General features: G+C 45.8%; 1 protein-coding gene across 3 annotated transcripts in view; it reads left to right on the top strand.

The window, feature by feature from the left end:
- Positions 1-16,295, top strand: part of SPRED2 (sprouty related EVH1 domain containing 2) — a 106,636-nt gene extending 90,341 nt beyond the window's left edge. For all 3 annotated transcript variants that reach the window (XM_019718113.2, XM_074332071.1, XM_019718119.2), the window contains 2 exons: positions 10,720-10,869; positions 13,083-16,295. In XM_019718113.2, coding sequence (XP_019573672.1) covers positions 10,720-10,869; positions 13,083-13,745 — 813 coding nt within the window. In that variant the 3' untranslated portion in view covers positions 13,746-16,295. The remainder of the gene's footprint in view (positions 1-10,719; positions 10,870-13,082) is intronic.
- Positions 16,296-19,846: the final 3,551 nt, after the last annotated feature.

Below are 19,846 nucleotides of genomic sequence, written 5' to 3'. Positions count from 1 at the left end.
TTGCACAGGGAGAGACAGTCCCCTCTACTCCATGGGAGACCTCAGTTATAATGCTTGACCCAGGTGAACACAAATACCTACGTGGCATTAGATGAGTAATGCAAAGACTATAACACAACAAGAAAAAGGTTAGCATTCTGTAAATTGCAAAGAGCACACTCTCATTGGTGCCTCTGACGGATAGCTTTTCATTTCCTTCACTTCCAAACTGGGAGACTTGCGAGGGACAGAATGGAAAGACCCTCAAGTCTGTTCCCTGTCCTGTGCTTGTGTCTTTATGGAGGAGGCCCATGTAAACCTCTGTGGATAAGCTGAGTGGGTTTGCTCCCCAACTTAGAACTGACTTCCTCCCAGGTCCCTACAGGTGAGGACTCTGAGGCCAGAGGGTTTAGAGCCTGCAAGGTAGGGATTCTGGGGGAAGAGAGTGAGTAGAGAAAATGAACTGTTGTAGAACTAGGAAGGATCTGGGTTTTGTGGTCATTTAATGAACAATTTTCCAAATTCCTGTGTTGTAGGGTTTGAGTCATTCAAACCCGGTGGTTTATTTAATGCTGCAGAATTCTAAGATCATTTTCAAATGTTCTTAGCATCTTCATAGACAGACAAGGATGATTTTAATACGATCTTGGGAGAATGCAGCTGCAGTGTGTACATACTTCTAGAGCAGGCTAACCTAGAATCTGTGATCGAGTATTGTCGGTGCTTCAGCTGTCACTGCTGAGCGGCTGGATTCTGGCTCTAAAGCTGGGGGATTAGGGACATATTTGCTTTAAAGGATGCTTGAGGATATATAAAATAGCTAAATCTTCATCTTCCATAATAAGAAGTCCTTAAATAATATCTAAATCTGCAAATCAGGAAGTAGTATAAAAACATGGGATTCAAAAATGGAGAGCAATACAAGAAGAGCCATAAGATTTGAAAGTGTATTTATGTCTCTGGGGAGTGAGAAGCTGAGCTGGGGAGGGATGAGACTGCTGTGTGAGATATTAAGTGATACACATACATGTATTGATTTTTAAAGAAAGAATGAGGGAGGTTTTCTAAGAAGCAGGGTGAGGGGTCTAGAGAGAAGGAGGAATCGAGAGAGACACCTTAATTACAGCAATCCTGATGTCCCCATCGGGGGTTTAAAGAGATTACAGAGGCGCAACAGGGGTTTGCCTCTATGACTCAGGTGCTCTTCTTCCCACTGTTCCCTGCCTGGTGTCAGGAAGCAGCATGTCCCCTGTGGAAACAGCGGCATATTAAAGGTAGGCGAAGCGGCAGGAGTTAGCTGGACATTCATTTGCCTCGCTGGGTGGCGAGGGTAGCTCTGCACAAGCCAACTGCGTAGAATAATAGGTCTCGGGATTGGAAGGATTTTGAGTTCGTATCAGATGAATCAGATGGGCGACTTGCCTAAGATCGATAGTGGAGGAGCAGTGAACACGGTCTCCCAACCTTTCCCGTTCACCGCTGCTATTTTCCTCTTCCTCTGCTGAATCATTAAATTTACGCTATTTCAGCTGTTCTATTGTTTAAATAACCACCAAATAACAGGAGTAATATTTTAGGGTTCTCTTGGACCCCAGTTAGAAAGGGGAGAGATGAGAGGATAACCGTGTGATTGATGCCCAGGTGGCCCATTCATGTGATGACGTGGAGGCCACGCAGCAAATGTCACAGCCTACAGGTCCCCAAGACAGCAGCTGGAAGCTTGACCATAGGAAGCCTGCCCTACGCATACGAGGTTTTGATTTTTCTCGCCTTCTAGGCGTGTACTACTATCTAGCTATTGTTTCTGGATTGAGCAGCCCTTCTCAATCAGTGACTCCCAGGTAAGCCCTAGCACCTTATGGACTCCATCCTTATTTAATGAGTTGGCTTCTCTCCTGTGTACCCAGAATGGTTCTATGTACTGTCCTTTGCGAAATTCAGAAAAGTTACTCACATCCTTTTGTTTGGGTCTAAATTCCCTCCTAGAACCCAACTGAAAAAGGCTAGCATTTGGATTGTGTTGTGGTGTTTCTTTGTATTTTATTTCTTTAGGTAAGAAGTCCTCCTTCACGTAGGGAAATGCCCTAGTCAGCTTCTAGCCAGGTTTTGCCCAGACTGGAAAACTTGGTTTTTCTTTGTGCCCTACGCTTAAGCCCTTGACATCTATTTATGGCAAGCTGCATTTTACTACTTTCTGGCTATTCAGAGCCGCTGGTCCTAATGACTCTCGAGCCCCTCCCTGCCATCCCAGGTGCTTTCTAACGCAGGGCTAGAACAAGTGGTTGAAACCGGAGTACTAAGAAGCAATTTTTGTCCTAGGTGGGCTTTTGAGTTTTGCAAATTGTACTTATTTTCATTCTCGATGAAGTAGAAAAAAACGAATTCTTAAATATTGTAATTATTAGCGTTTCTTTTATAGAAGCGGAAGAGTGCAGAATACCACAAAATTTCCTTTTTCTTAAAGAGTTTGTCCACCTAATCCATCCCCAACAAACATTAAAACTAAAGGCAGATCTACCAGTTTTGTAATAAAATGGGGTTCAGTTAACTGATTTTCTAAGGAAGAGTGTTTTTAAAAGCTGAGGTGGTGTGTGACCCCTGAGTTCGTGGAGTTCAAAGGTGAGGGAGAGGCCTGGATTCTAAACTTGGTGCTGCCATTAGTTATCTGCGATCCTTGATCCTTGCAACACAGACCATTCAGGGTGAACGCATTTCCTCTGAGTCTCTATCTGCTGACCCACGGGAGGGGAAGGAAAGGAAAGGAGCTGTGGTGTGGCACTGACCCAGCACTGCGGCCTGCACTTGCACACTTACGGGGTTTGGTCCTCACAACCACCCTGCATTTCTGCAGATAAAATCGCCAGGGCGCAGAGAGGTGAAGTGACCTGTGCTCGGTTCCACACTCTGCTCGCCCAGAATGTAAACCCCGTGTCGGCTTGCTGCCTTTCAGAGAACTTGAAGAAAAGGAAATTACTTATTCAATAATTTTCAGAAAATTGTATATATCAAGATATGCCAGATTCCCTTCGTTGCAGACGAACTGCCTAAATGGTGGACTTTTCAACGGGACATTGGCGTAAAACCTCAGCCATCTCTTTGGGGGAGGCGTGAGGGTCCCCATCCCTCCTTGAAAGCCCCTGTCTCCCTTTAGAAGATCAGTTGATCAAAATTCTTTCTATTGTCTCTCCCTTTGAAATGAAGGCATGGGGTTAGAGTGGAGTGGGGCCAGGATAAGTAAAGAGAAAATAGGTTGAAAATGTAAATTACTTCTGTAAAGTTGAGTGAAACCGATCTACGGTGATCAAAAAGGGCAGAAATGTTTTTGGGGGCAGCACTGCATGGGTGGCATGGAAGGTCTCAGAAGATGGATGGGAGCTGCTTTATCTTCTAAGTGACAGTTATCAAGCTCAGATTACATAGTAAGAAGAGGATCTTTTTATTTAACATGTAATACCTTACAGGGGCTAAATTAAAGCAATTAAATGCTAAGGCTCAAATAAAAGCTTTGAAATGTTCTCAATTTCAGAAGCCCAAAGGCAATTTGCTAACCCTCCCACGTGTGTCTTTCTTCATTTACACATATATCATCTCATCTTTTTAAGCTGTGGATAGTAGGATACTATTATTTCCATTTTACTAATTCATACAGAGTACATATTCAGGGTTACCTGAAACCTGGCCTTCCTGCACCCAACCCTCAGCCTTTCCAGTGAAGCTAAGCTGTGCGCTTATCAGAGTAATTTCCTTCCATATCAAAATTTCACCTAACCTCAAAATTTAGAAACAGGAAACTTTTTTTGAACATATGGGAATTTTATTTTTGTTGGTTCTCCCCGCCACCCCAATGACAGAATGCCCACTTTATCTATCATCTGGGTCCCAGAGAGGATAATGCCCTTTGGGACAAAGTTATCTCTTTCTCCCCAGCAGCTGCCTCTTAGCCCCAAACTGCCTACTAGATGAAGCCATAAAAAAGCATGTTCCTGGCTAACTTCCTGCTTTGCTTGCCTCTTTGAAACAGGACACCTGGAACCAATGTTGGCCCTTGGGACAGGTGAGCCAGGGCTACCTGTTCCCAAAGACCTGTTGACAAAATGGGTGACAGCTTCCTGTTTACCACAGGCCTGTTGGTCTAGTAGATACTGTGGGGAGGGAGTGCTTTGCTGACGAGTTAGAAACAACAGCTCATCCAAACCACGTGAGCCAGGAGCCTGTGAGGCACTAACCATCCAGTTTACTGTGTCCTGAGAGGCAGAAGCAGCCCCGAGTTTCATGTGACCAGTCTGGTCTCCCAGGCCGGGCTAGAGAGGAAGGGCATACACTTATATATAGTGCCTGTGTGTGTCCATACTTTTTTAAAAAAATGAGAAGCCCTTGCAGTAGGAAGAATATTGAATATTGCTTTGGTTGCATCAGCTGTTGAGATCTATTTGGGGTGTGGATTGCAGTAAAAATAATATAAATTGTGGTCATAACTACCAGTAAGCCATCTTCAAAAATTCAAAATATCAGCAGCATCTATAGGCAGGGCAGAAATTCTGCTTAATTATCTGAATTAATCCTGTGGCTCTTTTTTTTTTTTTTTTTCTTAAGGGTGTATAGTGATGACTTTATTTAGTCAGTTATTTATTGAGGTATATTTGACATACATCCTGTGGCGCAGATGATGAAGTGGCTGTATTTGTTTGCTTGCTTCTCTGGAGGTGGGGTTCATCCCATTTGTCTCCATCCCCAGAGGGAGGAGAAAATTGACAGTGCCAGCCTTCTCATAATCTCACCGATGTACTCAGCAAGCGTCCTACTCTGGAAAGCTGTAAACCAGGTGTCCCTTAAGAATTCCAAGTGCCCTTGCAAAAACAGCCCCGGACACACCTTTCTCTCCCATAGCCACTGTCTGCCAGCTGCTACTGCCTTTGTTCTCTACCCCCACCCCCTCCCTTTTGGAAAAACAAAGATTTAGCAAGAAAACCCAGGGGAGTTGAAAGGGTGCACATAATCCTAAAAACACTTGTTTCACTTTGAAATGCTTAGTCTGACCCACCCTGAATGTCCCCAAAAACCCTTGGTCTGCAGCCAGGATTCGATCCCAGAATGGGTAAATTTCAGCCAACTTCCTCCTCAGCTGGTCTGGCCTCTTGGTTCTTTCCCTCCCTCCTTGAGCTTCCCTTGGTCAAAGAGGTTGGCCTTCCAAAGAAAGAAGGCTCCTTCCTGGCCTGTGAATAGATGCACGTGCCTCTAAGAATTTCCAGGTAAACTCTAGGAACTTCAGGAGGACGGAAGAATAGCCAAGTTTCCAAGAGTAAGAAAGCATAGTTTACAAAATATGCCCATTCAAAGGAGGGAGCCAGCCCCAGGTGTAACATGAGGCATTGATCTTCTAGTCTCCTCTCTCCATTCAGACCAATTCCCACCCAAACCAGGCAGCACTGACCTTGGGGGAACAGGCAGCCTCAACCCAGTGTCTTTTGTACTTCAGATTTTGATTTATTGTCCGGCTATCCTAACAGTAAAGTCAATTATTCAAAAGAAAAGTCTGAATCAACTTTCGAAGTTGCATAGTTTTTCTCTCATTTGTTGTTAAATTCTGGAGAATTATAGGAAATATCTGAATTCTCAAAATAATAAGTACAACTTATGTCTACAGAGTCCAGCCATTGGAAGCTTACTCTTTTTGAAGTTTATCAGATGTTTACTGATAAACTTGGGCCTCTCTTTTTCTTCCTCTGGGCCGTGGTCTGGGTTGTCCACCGATCTAGAATGTTCCTCCTCAGGGAAGCCCCTGGCTTTGCCCTCTGCCCATGTCACCTCCTGTGTTTGTGCCCACATTTCACAAAGCACCCAGCCCAAACCCAAATACCCTTCAGAGAAGGGATGGGTGTTTGTACTACCAGAGTGGATTTGGTCAGGCTGGTCATGGCTCTTTTTTGTGTTTTGTTTTTGTTTTAATTTTTATTGGGGAACAGTGTGTTTTTCCAGGACCCATCAGCTCCAAGTAAAGTCGTTGTTTCAGTCTAGTTGTGGAGGGCGCAGCTCACTGGTCCATGTGGGAATCGAACCGGTGATGTTGATGTTATGAGCCCTGTGCGCTAACCAACTGAGCCATCCGGTCGCCCTCTCTTTTTGTATTTTTCAAGGTTGGCAATGCCCATTCTTTCATCTCAGTACCCTCTGACTCTTAATTTCCACCTCTTTTTCTTTTCTCACCCTCCTGTCCTTTCTCTGTTCTTCCTTATCAAGGTCTTGTCTCAGCTTACTGCCCTTTTAAAGGGTTTTAGGACCAGGTCACGCTAAGCTTGTTACTAGAGTTTTTTCAGCACCCATAGAAATTTGAAAATATAGTCAAAAGTCTACCTCTTAAAAAGGGACCAAACTTAGGTGGTTAAGAAACACAACTCCCAGGTTACAGATATTGTTCCAAACTATAGAAAAAGGTATAGCTCAGTGTACAATCCTAGCCTAACTCCACTATGAAACTGCGCAAGGATAGCTCAAGTCGAGAAAAAGAGACGACAAACTCACTTATGAATCTAGACACAAAGTTTCTAAGTAAAATATTAACAAACCACATCAAATATTTGTAAAACAAATTTAATGAAAGCCCAGTAGAGTACATCCCAGGCATGCAAAGACAGTTTATGCTGTTTGATTCAGACATTAATACAACAAATTAAAGGTAAGAGACTATGTAATCACCTCAGTAGATACAGAAAAAACATCTGGTGACACCTCCTATGCTTTGGTGAAAACCCGTAGCAATCTAGAATACAAGGAAACTTCTGGAACCTCACTTTACAATCACTCCAGTTATCAAGAAATACCAAATTGTACTAAAGAAGCATTAGAAGTTGTTGCGTTAAAAGTCAAGACAAGCAGGGCCACTGTCACCTCTGTTTTTCTGCATCTTGCTGGAAATCCTAGCAAAAATTGCAGTAAGACAAGAAAAAAGAGGCATAAAATCTTGGAAAAGAGACCAGCCTGCCTTTTGGAGGGTGATCCGATTTCCTTAGATAAATCCAGCGAGTCAGTAGCTGAAGCCCTTGAAGTGTCGTAAGGAGTTAAGCAAGGCAGCCGGGTACAGGATCCACAGAGTCGGTACGTTGTCGGTCATCAGCAGTAACGGTGTAGAAGACGGAAATGTTGACTCGTATTTCATTTACGCCGCAACCCTGACGATGGTGTGAGCTCCATTTGGCCGATGTGAAAACCGGAGACAGAGGTTAACTTGACCAAAGTCAGACAACTTAAAATGAGCAGAGAATGATTCACACCCAGTCTGCCTGAGCTGAGACCCTGTTATCTAACACTGTGGTACCCCATTGCATTTCTGTTGTTCGGGGCCTTGTTTTAGGTTGCAAACTTCTTGACTGGACAGCTTCTTAATCATGTGCACTGACATGGAGTCAGTCAGCTCCAAACCCAGAGTCCAGTTGAGGAGGGTACACTTGCAGGTGGCCAGGGCTGCTGCTCACTGCATCCCGGTGCAGGAGACCTCCCGAGTCGCCGGCCGTGCTCGGCCCTGCTGCCGCAGCGGGCAGCACTGAAGGCTCACTCTGACTGCTCTCTCTGGACGCGGATGCAGGGGAGCCTGTTGCCGAAGCCGCCTCTTTTAGGAACCTGAGGTCCCCGAGCTCAGAGTAGCTGCAGAGGACCTCTGCTTTTGTTGTTCTTCCGCTCGAATCCACAACAGTTTAGATACCCTCCAGAGAGCAAGGTGAGTTTAAAACGCAGCTAGCGTCTTTCTGAGTTGAAGGGGAAACTGTCAGATTGGTAGGTTGCTCAGTGTCATTAGCTTGTGCACACAAATACCATGTTTAAGAATCCTGCTTGAGAATGTATGTTTGTATGTGCATGCATAGCTTAGGGGGCTGTCTCCAGCTGTGTGTGGGTACCATGAGCGGTTAGGGAGAGCCGGTCAGAGGTGCCTGTGGGTAGGTGTTTCCCCTCGCTTTCTTGGAGATGCTCTGATAGGCACTAACCATTTTGCAAGATTTCTCTGATAGTACAGACCTGAAATAAGCCTCTTGCAGGCTCTGCTTTCCAGAGTCCAGACCAACACAGAGCAGTTTGGCAGGGAAGGCTGTGGGCGGGGCCGGGCCGGACCTGTGGGAGGTGTGCTGTGGTCGTGCCTCGAAGTTTTCTGGCCTTCTCGCTCCTTTGTACAAATCCATCATTAGATCAGGAGATAAAGAAAGCCCTTTCTCAGTCTCCTGCTCGGTGTTTCTCATTGGCTCGGGCATACCAGGAAAAGTGGGCGTGCCTCGTTTCTCAGAATGACTTTCTGCGGACTGTTAACCTGGACACGGGGTGGATGAGGGTGAACAGCTGGCTAACAGGTGACCATGATGCATTGACTGGTTTCTGAGAAGTAAATGCTGAGTAGGTATCACTTGTGTTCAATACAAGGGTGGCGTCTAACCTCAGGTGATTGCCACTAGTGTGTTGAATAAGAATTTAACCCTTGAGATGTGAGTCACACAAAGGGCCCTTCTCTGCTCATTCAGAAAGTATTTATTGAGATCTTTAGAAACCTTTGTATTATGAGACGCCCTCCCCTTATCTCCTGGGTTGGTATCAAGCCAGCTGCACCTTCTTCCGTGGAGAAGTTGTATTTATGTTAATCTCAACAAAACACCTCTCAGAGCAGGCACTGAAACGGGCTCTCCTGAGCTCGAAAAGCAGCAGCAGTGGGGGGTACTAAAACCCCACTGGGCTTGGTCAGGGGCTGCATTTCAACCCAGCTCTGCAGAGGCTGCCTGCCATATTTTCCTGTATGTGGAGACAATATTGTACCGACAGCCGTGGTCACATGTAGCCACGGCCTGGCACATTGCATGTATTCGCACAACATGAGACTATTACGCGTTCTTGGCTTTGTTGTTCTGTCCAATCGACAACCACCCATGTGTTAAAAGAGGGAGGTCCCGTGACATAAGGTTAAGGGGGGGTGACAGGAGGAAGACGAGAGGAGTTTGGAAGAAAGGAAAAATTCTTGTGTATCCGTTTGGTCTCTTTCAGTTACTGGGATTTGAGGGGTGAACAGTAATTCTTCCCCATCTGAGTTCTGAACCAATTGAGGAGGAGAGGGGGAAATAGCTTTCATGGTCGTGGCTTCCACCTGTGGGAAGTGGCTGGCCAGGACCTGCCCCGCCAGGTACAGGCTTGCTGGATCTCCACAGCCTCCCCACACGGGGCAGGCCCTCGACCTCCAAGTGGGCCGACCGCAGTGTCCCAAGGATGTTGCCAGCAGGCAAGTAGCAGATTGCACACCAGTTGCACTCCACCCATGTGAATAAGAGGATGAGAGCGGCCAGGAGAAGCCAGGCACGTGGTGCAGGTAGAACTCCTGCCACAGAGAAGGGACTGGGAGTGAGGGAAAAGTGCACCCGAGCGGTGAACCCAACACATCTGGCTGAGGTTACCAAAAGGACTTGGCTCGTCTCCCTGGGACATCCTGTCCTAGGGTGGATCGGGGTTTAGGCTTGACTGGATCCAGAAGCTCAACTGGTGTCTGAGGGGCCTTCTTCTCTTGGTCTTGCGTCAGTTCATCTTCTGAAGGTTCTTACCCTGCGCCTTCACCAGATTCCAGGCTTATGGGACCCTTAGATCTTCACTTCAGAAAGATAGCATCTTTGCTGGCCTCTCCGTCAAAATCTGTCTGTATTGCTTGAGAGGACCGTGTGTCCCTGTCTAAATTAGTCACTGTGGATTGAGGGACTGGAAACGTGTCCTTCCCGCATCACTTGGACCAAACACTGTCAGAGACAAGTCCAGGAGGCTTGGTCCCCAAAGGGATGCTGCACCTGTCCACCAAGTTTTAAAAATTAACAATCGTGTGTTGCACAACGAGTGTCTTGTCTTTTTCTCAAATACTTGTAGTCCCATTTTTCTCAGCATTTATTACTTTATAAATGGGAAGCAGGGTAAAAATAACTTCTATAAGTCTATTTGTTTTAACCTTGCCTTGCCCCCAAAAGGACTTATGACACTAACAAAACACACGTAAAATAAAAAGAGATGAATAAGCAAATGATATAAGGGGAATATAAGAGAAGCAACAGCCAAGGCGGAGTTCCTAGGTATTTGCCAGAAAGAGGACACCTAGACGCAAGATAAACCTCTTCATGTGGGGATGGAGGGGTAGTGGCTATGGAGACTGACTGTCACCTGGGACCACCTGGCCCCCTTCATTGAGTCTTAGGTGGGAGTGAAGCACCTATGTGGTAGGTATATTAGGAGATAGAGGGGGCCCCTGTGCTCTACCTGTGCTCCACTCCATCCAATATCTGATCACCTTCCAAAGACACCGTCATGGAGCCTCCAGTCTGAACTTGTCACCTCTGCTGGGAAAAGAGCTGTGTACTCATCCTCCACAGATGGGGGCCTCGTCCCTCTGTGCAGTCATCCGTCTTGCTTCCAGATTAAAAGTGAACCCCAAAGCTTGCCTCCAACCCTTCCCCCAAAACCTGGTCGCTGCTCCCACATCAGAGGAAACAAACCCAACTTTCCAGGGTCTGGTGCCTGGGTATCCCTGTCCACTGAGCCGGCCACATCATGTTTAGACAGTCTTGCTCTTCGAGGGTCCTCCCACCTCCCACAGCCAGGATACACGCAGGCTTTCGGGAAGTCCAGCAAGATGCCACAAGTCGGGGTCAACGGCACGTTAGGCTTTGGTGTGTGGGTCTGGTTTTTATTTTTGTGTGTGTGTGTTTGTTTAATTCTTGGTTAACTCCTTCTAAACAGACAGCTACAGACAGTTCTTCTAACTCCTCACAGAAGAGGGAACAACCTACTCGGACAATCTCCTCTCCCACAGCCTGTGAGCCCCGGAGGATTTATACCCTGGGCCACCTCCACGACTCATACCCCATGGACCACTATCACCTCGAACAGGTGAGTGGGAGTCTCATTCCTGAGGTCATCGGGGTGGACGGCTCCCAGTTCTGGGACGGCCTCCTTCTCACCAAGCCCAGGCCTCTTCTGTTTGACTTTGTCCCACCCCACCCCATGGGGAAGGTGGTGGTGGCCACTCGCCCCTCCTCAGAGTTTTCTGTGTGCCAGACACCTGGGAACCCCATTGTGCTTTATCGCATCGAATCCTCACCAACTGCCCCACGTGGCTGGTCCTCGGTACCCCCCGTTTACAGATGAGGAAGGTGAGGCTTAGAGGCCCTGGTGGAACAAGATTCAGATGCAAGTCTGTGCTTACCCAGGGTGCTGGGCCCATGTCCCGGTGTCCAAAGGGCCTCCTGGCTGCGTGAGAGCACAGAGCCACGCTCAGCGCTGCAGGCTGCACACTTGGCTTGTGCACCCGGGCACCTCAGGCTGCAGGCTCAGGCTTGCTCGGGGAGATGGAGCTGGAGTCTGGAATTCAGTCACTCAACAAATATTTACCAAGCGGCTGTTTTGCAGAGCAGGTTCCCAAACTGGGGGGCATGGACTGGTGCCCATGCAGGGTGCTGTGGCCACTCGTCTGCTTGGAAAAGACAAGAAAAGAGCACAGTTAACATAAAACTAGATTTATAGGAGTCTTTTTTAAAAACCCTTTTACTGTATGTGTCCTAATATTTTGGCGTTAAAATGTTCTTTTTAAAAATGACATTATGGTCGCAGTAGATGGGAAATGATTTTTTGACTCTTTTGCATTGCAAAATAAACAATTAGCAAAGCTTGTGTCAGCTCCCAAGATTTGTTTTGAAATCCTGTAAGATTGTGATTTTCCAAAGTCCAGAACACTCTGCTGTCAAGAACCTTACAGAAAGGAGGGCAAAGTATGTGAGACTTGGCCCTGCTCTCAGGGAGCTCAGGGTCTGGTGGGAAGCGATGTAAAAATTTTACAACTCTTACAATGATGATAACGACAACAGGTATGAAGCACATTCTCTGTGGCTGGCTGTGTGCTGACACTACGTAGGTTCTTTCTCTTCATTCTCACAACAGCCCTATGCAGTTTGCGAGGCAGAGAAACTGAGTCTGAGGCTTAACGACTTGCTAGTAAATTCTACAGCCCGAATTTGACTCCAGTGGGTTCTCTAGGAGCCATGCTCTTCTCCCCCTTAAAAAGCCTTTATTCCTAAGGACTTCTAAGGTGGGAAATCTCATTCTCAACCACAGCTGAGATGTGCTGTGCAAGGCAGGCTTACCTGTATCTAGTTGGTAACTATTTACTGCTCACCTGCCACCCGAGACTAGGCGCTGCTGTAAACAGTAGCAGGATGCCTGCAGAGACGACTCTTCCACCTAAGGGAACCCCAATGCAGTTGGGATTCAGAGGCTAGAGGATGTAGCTCTGGGTGTGGCCTGCCTGGGCTCCGATGCCAGCTCTGCCACCCACAATCTGGGAGAGCCTGGCGGGATTCGATCCCAGGCAGTCGACCTCTGGAGCTGCACCCTTCCCCTTGGCTTCTGCAGCATTTTATCTTCCCATGCAGATGGCAAGGGTTCCTGTGACCCGTATACTTCCTGGTATCCCCTTTGGCTTTTTTGAACATGACCCACAGAGAGACATGCATTTTATATTGTGACCCAGGATGCGTGTATTGTATGCACGTACGTAATGAAGAGTACTTACGTTTATAACATGCACTGCACTCCAGTATTCGTCTGTGTCAATGAGGGAAAAACACTGGTCTTACAAAAGAGAACATACCATGCAAAACCAGGCAAAACTAATCTAAGCTGTTGGAAATCAGCCTGATGCACACAGTCACTTTCTGGGTGGGATGGTGAGTGAAAGAGAGGTGGGGGGTGCCCTAGGAGGCCTCCTGCCTTCTGCTGCTTGACCTGGGCACGTCCAGCTTCTGAAAATTCAAACTCTATTCTTAAAATGTGCCCTTTCTCGCATATGCACACTTTCTCCTACATATGGTAATACCTGAACAAAAAGGTGGGGGGAAGCTGGCCTCAGCCCATTAACCTTGATTTCCTGACCCAGGAATGGATTGAGACTCACCATTTGAAATACATCTTTGACCCACAAGATAATTACAGGGTGGGTCAGTTTCTTCCAGAAATGCCTTTGTCAAGGTGAAAGGTGCATATTGGATTTTTCGTTTGTTTGTTTTTTGCCATTGCTCTCAAAGACTGTCTCCTTTCTCCCGGGGCAGCCAATGCCAAGGCCATACCGCCAGGTGAGCTTCCCGGAAGACGACGAGGAGATTGTGCGCATCAACCCGCGGGAGAAGATCTGGATGACGGGCTACGAGGATTACCGGCACGCGCCCGTCAGGGGCAAGCACCTGGACCCCTCGGAGGACGCGGACTCCTACGTGCGCTTCGCCAAGGACGAGGTCCCCAAGCACGACTACAACTACCCCTACGTGGACTCCTCGGACTTCGGCCTCGGCGAGGACCCCAAAGGGCATGGGGGCGGGGTGATCAAGACCCAGCCCTCCCGGGGCAAGTCCTGGCAGCGGAAGGACGGGGAGCGCTCCCGGTGTGAGTACTGCAGGGACATGTTCAACCACGAGGAGAACCGGAGGGGCCACTGCCAGGACGCGCCTGACTCCGTGAGAACGTGCATCCGCCGGGTGAGCTGTATGTGGTGTGCGGACAGCATGCTTTATCATTGTATGTCGGACCCCGAGGGCGACTATACAGACCCGTGCTCGTGCGACACTAGCGACGAGAAGTTTTGCCTCCGGTGGATGGCTCTTATTGCCTTGTCTTTCTTGGCCCCCTGTATGTGCTGTTACCTGCCCCTTCGGGCCTGCTACCACTGTGGAGTCCTGTGCAGGTGCTGTGGGGGGAAGCACAAAGCGGCCGTGTGACTCCGTGTCCCCCCGCCCCTCCCCATCCACAGCCACAAGGAAACTTGTCTCCTCCACACTCTCATCTTCTCCCCTGCTCCCTGGGACCTGGAGGCGCCATTCCAGCCTGGGAACCTTCCTGGTGGACTCTGCACTCCCCCCATCCATCCATCCATGTGCACACACACCGTGTTCTAAAAAAAGGAACCTCTACATAGTAGACTCTCGTGTATTATTAACAATCTGTAGTCAAACTGTCTTATTCCTGTGTTGATTTCCTGCCTTTCCTCCCCACCTCTTCCAGTTCAACCGCGCCTGCCGTCGGAACTGCTGATTTGGGGTGGGTTTTGTAGTTGGTTTTTCCAAGAGCATAGAAGACTTTCTCTTGGTTCAGCTTACCTGTGGCTAACGAGCACCATCACGTTCCTGCAGAAATGTGATGTCAGAATGATGAAACCCAACCGGAAGTATTTTAGCCTGCAGTCAGTTATTACGTATAGGAGGTGAGCTAGTTAACAAACTTCTACAACAAAACAAGATCGCTTTAACTTTTTTAAAGCCAAATTTCCCATGTAAGCTGCAATTTCTGTCTTGAGCCCATCATTTTCTGCCCCTCCTCCCCAAAATCTGTCAGTTATTCATGATGCAAAACCTTCACCTGTAAAATGACTGAGAATTGAGCCTTAACTTCAGATTAACTTGTGAGAATCAGGAAAATTCCTTAAATTGCATCACATCCTCTCGGGCCAGGGCTTAGAAAGGGGATGTCAGGTTTCTCTGAGCCTCCCCAGTATCCCCTATGGTAGAACTTTTTAAAATTGTGTCACCACTTCTAAAACTTCAGCAATATTAGAAACACTAATGAAGTAAGAAATTTTGCTCATTGTTTTGCAAACCAAATACTCTCTTCACAGTGTTGTCCGAACAAGTTCCAACTGAAAAACACCAAGGTTGTGGTAAATAAAACTAAGAGCTTCCCCCCACTACACACACTAATGGGGGGGGGGGGATTTTAAATGTCATAAATTTGAAGAGTGGTGGGTTGCATTTTGTTCGTGGGTTTGTTTTTGTTTTCATTTTGAACTCAATTTCACATCACCAAATTCATTTATACTTGGGGGAAAAAAAGGCCATATGTAAAAACCCTCCCGAAGCCTAAGTGTCTTTCTCCTGCAACTCCAAACCCAGACTTGCCACTTTGTGTGCACAGATGGTTAATTCAGCAGGCTGGGTCTACCTGTCGCCTCGCCACATAGGAGGCTCCTAATTAGCTGGAAAATCGTATTTTTCTAATGTATTGCAAGGAATAGCCAAATCTTCTTAGGGCAGAAAGAAGAAAAGTGAAGATGGTTACCTGTACCTAGCATAGTACAATCAGAACATCGTGGAGAACACGGGGTGGGCTTGTCAACACTGGCTGTTCTTCCTGCCATGAACTTCCTGTGGTAACGGCCAGCTGGGGGCATGGCCTGATCCCTCTCTCCCCACTTCCCCCACCCCTCCTCTATTGCACCCAGGACATCAGACTTCAAGGAAAGGGACTTTTTTCCAGTCCGCCAATCATACTGGGAAAGTGCTAGTCATGCTTACCTTCATGGGAATGTTTTTGGTTCGTCTGAGAGCCTGCCGCATTTCTTTAGTCAGATCATCGGTGTAAATACCCACTGTGCTTATGAGCTAGTTGGTAGATGTTTTCATTGATCGGAGTGACTGGTTTGGGCCTTTCAGTCTGGAAAAGGAGCAGAGAGCTGTGAATCTGGTGATAGAAGAAAAGAGAACCGCTTCCCTGCCTGGAGAACATCTAGAAAACCTCAGCCAGCCTCCAAACGTTGTGGAGACCATCTTCCCCCCCACCCTGAGGTTTTTCCTCAGGGTCTTTCTCAAGGTCTCCTCTCTACAAAGCACAACACTAATGTATGTTTTGTTAGACCTCAATTCAAGGGCCCCTATTTATTTCAGTAAGAATACGCATATCCCAGCCGCTTGTTTGTTTGTTGTCACTATTTAGTTATTTGTTTCTATCTTCCCTTACCCCCTTAGCCTTTTCCACCCCTTCGGGAATTATGCTAGTAAATCTTTCTCCGCATATACTTTTTGGTTTATGAAGGCAGCGGTTAAGGGCACAAGGACAGCCATGGGGACATTTATGTAAATACGTCTCTCTCTAATTGCCACACTGCAGCTGAACAGTGTGTAGTATTTTCCCAGTCAGCTTTGCCATACTGACGTCAATCATTTGAGAGAAATTATTCAGATTTTATTTTTGTATCTGTGGTAACAAAACATTAACCAAAAGATTGTCTGTTTGGAAGCTTCCCTCGACCCCCCAAGCTATTTGCTCACATTAACAAATTAAAGTGCCTGAAGCATAATTCATTCTTTACCTGTATACTAAAAATCCTGTTGTATTGATTTTTTATAATAACCCTTTTTACCTCTGTGTAAAAATATATATACAAGTGTATGATGTACATTTTAGTTCTTAACTTTTTTTTATGGTTTCTAATATGTATGACCAATGTAGCCATTGCTTTAAAATGTACCATGTAAATATAAACACATCCTATCAGATCTGCTGACTTTGGGCTATTTGTCCGGCCGGAGACAGGGTGGCCTTTGAGCCTCTGCAGACATGGGAGTTCTTGCCCACAGGATGGGAAGGGGTTTCCTTTGGAGAAGGATATGTGGACGCCATTCTGTTTTTGTGAGGCCCTTCCCGCCTATGGTTATGTCATAGTCCCAAGGGGAGACTGCAGCTCCTCAGGCTTGGATGGCTCAAGTGAAAGGAATGCTGCATGTCACCACCCGGGGAACACCCCCTCTTCCTCGGCCTGGCTTCCCCATGTGTGCTCCTCAGAGGGAACAGCTGTACTTCCTCCAAGTTGTTTTCCACCAATTCCTGCCGAACCTCAGAGTCGGGGGTGGGGGATGCTATATGGAGTTTGGAAGACAGTTTCCCACTGAAAACAATTGTTAAAACTGCAAGGTCTCCTCAGAGCGGTTCTATTTCAGTGACATTTGGCTCACGTTCCCTTCCAAATGGGCCCTTTGGATGCTCAAAGGTTACAGTGACAATCCGTTGAGAAAAAGTGTGGGTGTTTTTTTTTTAAGGGTCACAGAGGAAAGTTTCAGCTCCTTCCCTGGAGAACTGAATAGGGGGTCTTAAAAGGAGAAGTGTAGAGGGACCCCTGCACCTTAGTTTTAATTCCTGCCGAAAGCAATGACTTCCAGGCCACTGCAAAGGTGAAAAGCATTAGGAGATAACTGGAAGTTAGAAAGCGAGAAGAGAGAAGCCATAAGGATTGATAATTAAGAGATTACTAGAGAACTTAATGAAAACTTTCATTAGAGTAGGCGGGGCATTAACCAGATTATAGTAGGGCGACGAGTCAACATGGAAGAAATAGAAACATCAAATATAAAACATTTTTTCAAGAAATTTGATAGTAAACGAGTAATGGGATTGCTCTGAAGTAGAATTGGTGAATTAAATAAGTTAATGTCTGCCAAAACAATAGGTATGCATTTCCTTGTCTATGACAATCCTGAATAAATTGTTCTGATTAAAAGAATACATGTGAAAAAGAGAACTTGGAAAACACCAGAGCTGCAGTAGGGAAGGCACCCTAAAATCTTAATTTGACCCTTATGCCCCCAGAGGCACGTCCCTCCTGCGATCCCTGTTTACAGATGAGGAACTGAAGCTGAGTACGTAACTGAGGTAACACGCAGTCACATGAGGCAAGGACTAAACCAGACCTGACCTCCAGTGACTGACTACAGAGTTCTTACCTGGCTTTGTTCTGATATTTGCCTCCCTCCCTGTTTTAGGGCTTGAAGAGAGGACACCCGTCAAACGCCTTACCCTACCCACCCTGTTCTCCCAGGCCCCTCAGGCTGCCTCCAGAATAGCTCAGCGTGTGGTGCCCAGTGTGCTCAGCCAGGACCTGGACACACTACATATGTCAGCTCCTTTAACCCTCTGCAGAGTAGATGGTGTATTTCCATGTTACAGGTGAGGAAACAGATATAGAGAAATGTTAACTCAAAGTCACTGAACAGTCTGCCATTACTAGCCATTAGCCCTTGGGCAAGTGACCATCCTTTGGAGGCTCAGTCTCCTCAGGTATAACAAGTGGAATAATACCTACCTACAGCACAACACAAAGGTTCAATGATGTGCTATATAGTTAGAGTGAGGTACATAAGAGGTGCTTCCAAAATGCTAATTCCTTCCTCACTTCCTCCTTTATTCTGAAAAGGAGAACCTCTTTTGAAGCACGGGACACTAAAGCCATTGTGGATATTTTGTAAGTATTTAGGCCTACAACCTACATGTTGAGATTTCTTTTTCTTAACCTCTTTGCAATTCTAACTTACGTTTTGATTCCTTGCTGGCCCTCACAGCTACCAGCTGCGTGAACAGCCCAAGGGAGAACTGCAGACGTGCCCTAGGCTGGCTGGAGTCCTCAGTAGCCACTAAGAGACAAGAAAGCCATTACATAAAGGTGTCAATCCAAGAAAATAGAACATTAGTAAATGATTATACACCAAATATAGAGGCACCTAAATACATAAATATTAACAGACCCAAAAGAAGAAAGACAATAATAGTAGGGAACATTAATATCCCACTTTCGTCAATGGGTAGATCATCCAGAGAGAAAAATCAATAAGGAAACAGTGGCCTTAAATGACATATTAGGTCACAGAATGTTCTACTTAATAGACATATGAGGTCTGACAAGTTCGTGAACTTGTCACAACGATGTTGCTATCCTTTCTTGGTATAAGAGGGATTATCCATTATGAATTTGTACCAACTGGACAAACAGGTAACAAGTTTACTATTTGGATGTGCTGAAAGGCTGCGTGAAAAAGACAAAAAGGACCTGAACTTTTTGCCAACAATTCATGGCTCTTGCATCACAACAATGCACCAGCTCACACGGCCCTGTCTGTGAGGGAGCTTTTAGCCAGTAAACAAATAACTGTATTGGAACACCCTCCCTTTTCAACTTGATCTGGCCCCCAATGACTTCTGTCTTTACCCGAAGATAAATGTTGAAAGGAAGATATTTTGATGACATTCAGGACATCAAGAGTAATACAATGACAACTCTGATGGCCATTCCAGAAAAAGTTCCAAAATTGCTTTGAAAGGTGGGCTAGGCACTGGCGTTGGTGCATAGCTTCCCAAGGGGAGTACTTCGAAGGTGACCATAGTGATATCCAGCAATGAGTTATGTAGCAGTTAATTGTCATACATCGTATATAAAACATTCCACCCAAAACCAACAGAATACATATTCTTCTCAAGCACACATGAAACATGCTCCAGGACAGATCACGTTAGGCCATGTAAATTTAAGTCTTAGTAAATTTAAGGAGATATAAATCATATCAAACCATCTTTCCCAACCACAATGGTGTGAAACTAGAAGTCAGTTACAAGAAGAAAACTGGAAAATTCACAAATATGTGGAGATAAAACACCATGCTACTGAGCAACCAATTGGTCAAAGGATAAATCAAAAAATACCTTGAGACAAATGAATATGGAAATATACCAAAATGTATGGGCTGCAGCAAAAGCAATTCTAAGAGGAAAGTTCATAGAAATAAATGCCTACATTGAGAAACAAGAAAGATCTCAGGGAACACTCTCAATCTGCTGAGGTTTTGCTTCCTAGCAATTGTCAGTTTGACTCAAACTCATGAAAATTTTCTACAGGTTTGGATGTTTCTTACGTTGACAACTGTGTTACCTAACGCATGTGTCCATGAATGTTTTATAAAATTATGTAAAATTTCTCTATATTGTAAATTGATAGACATCAGTTTAATGCTAATAAATGCTTTTTTCTTTAAAAGAAAGAAACAGAAAGGAACAAGAAAGATCTCAAATGAACAACCTAACTTTTACACCTCAAAGAACTGGAAAAAGAACAAAACTAAGCCCAAATTAGCATAAGAAAGGAAATAACAAAGATCAGAGCAGAAATAAATTAGATAGAAACTAGAAAGATCAATTAAACTAATAGCTGGTTTTTTGTTTTTTGTTTTTTAAGATAAACAAAACAGACAAACCTTTAGCCAGACTCACCAAGAAGAAAAGAAAG

The sequence above is a fragment of the Rhinolophus sinicus genome, linkage group LG05 (genome assembly GCF_036562045.2).
Source record: "Rhinolophus sinicus isolate RSC01 linkage group LG05, ASM3656204v1, whole genome shotgun sequence".
NCBI classification, from domain to species: Eukaryota; Metazoa; Chordata; class Mammalia; order Chiroptera; family Rhinolophidae; genus Rhinolophus; species Rhinolophus sinicus.
Note: the sequence above shows the minus strand (reverse complement) of the source record. Positions and strands in the feature narration are given on the sequence as shown.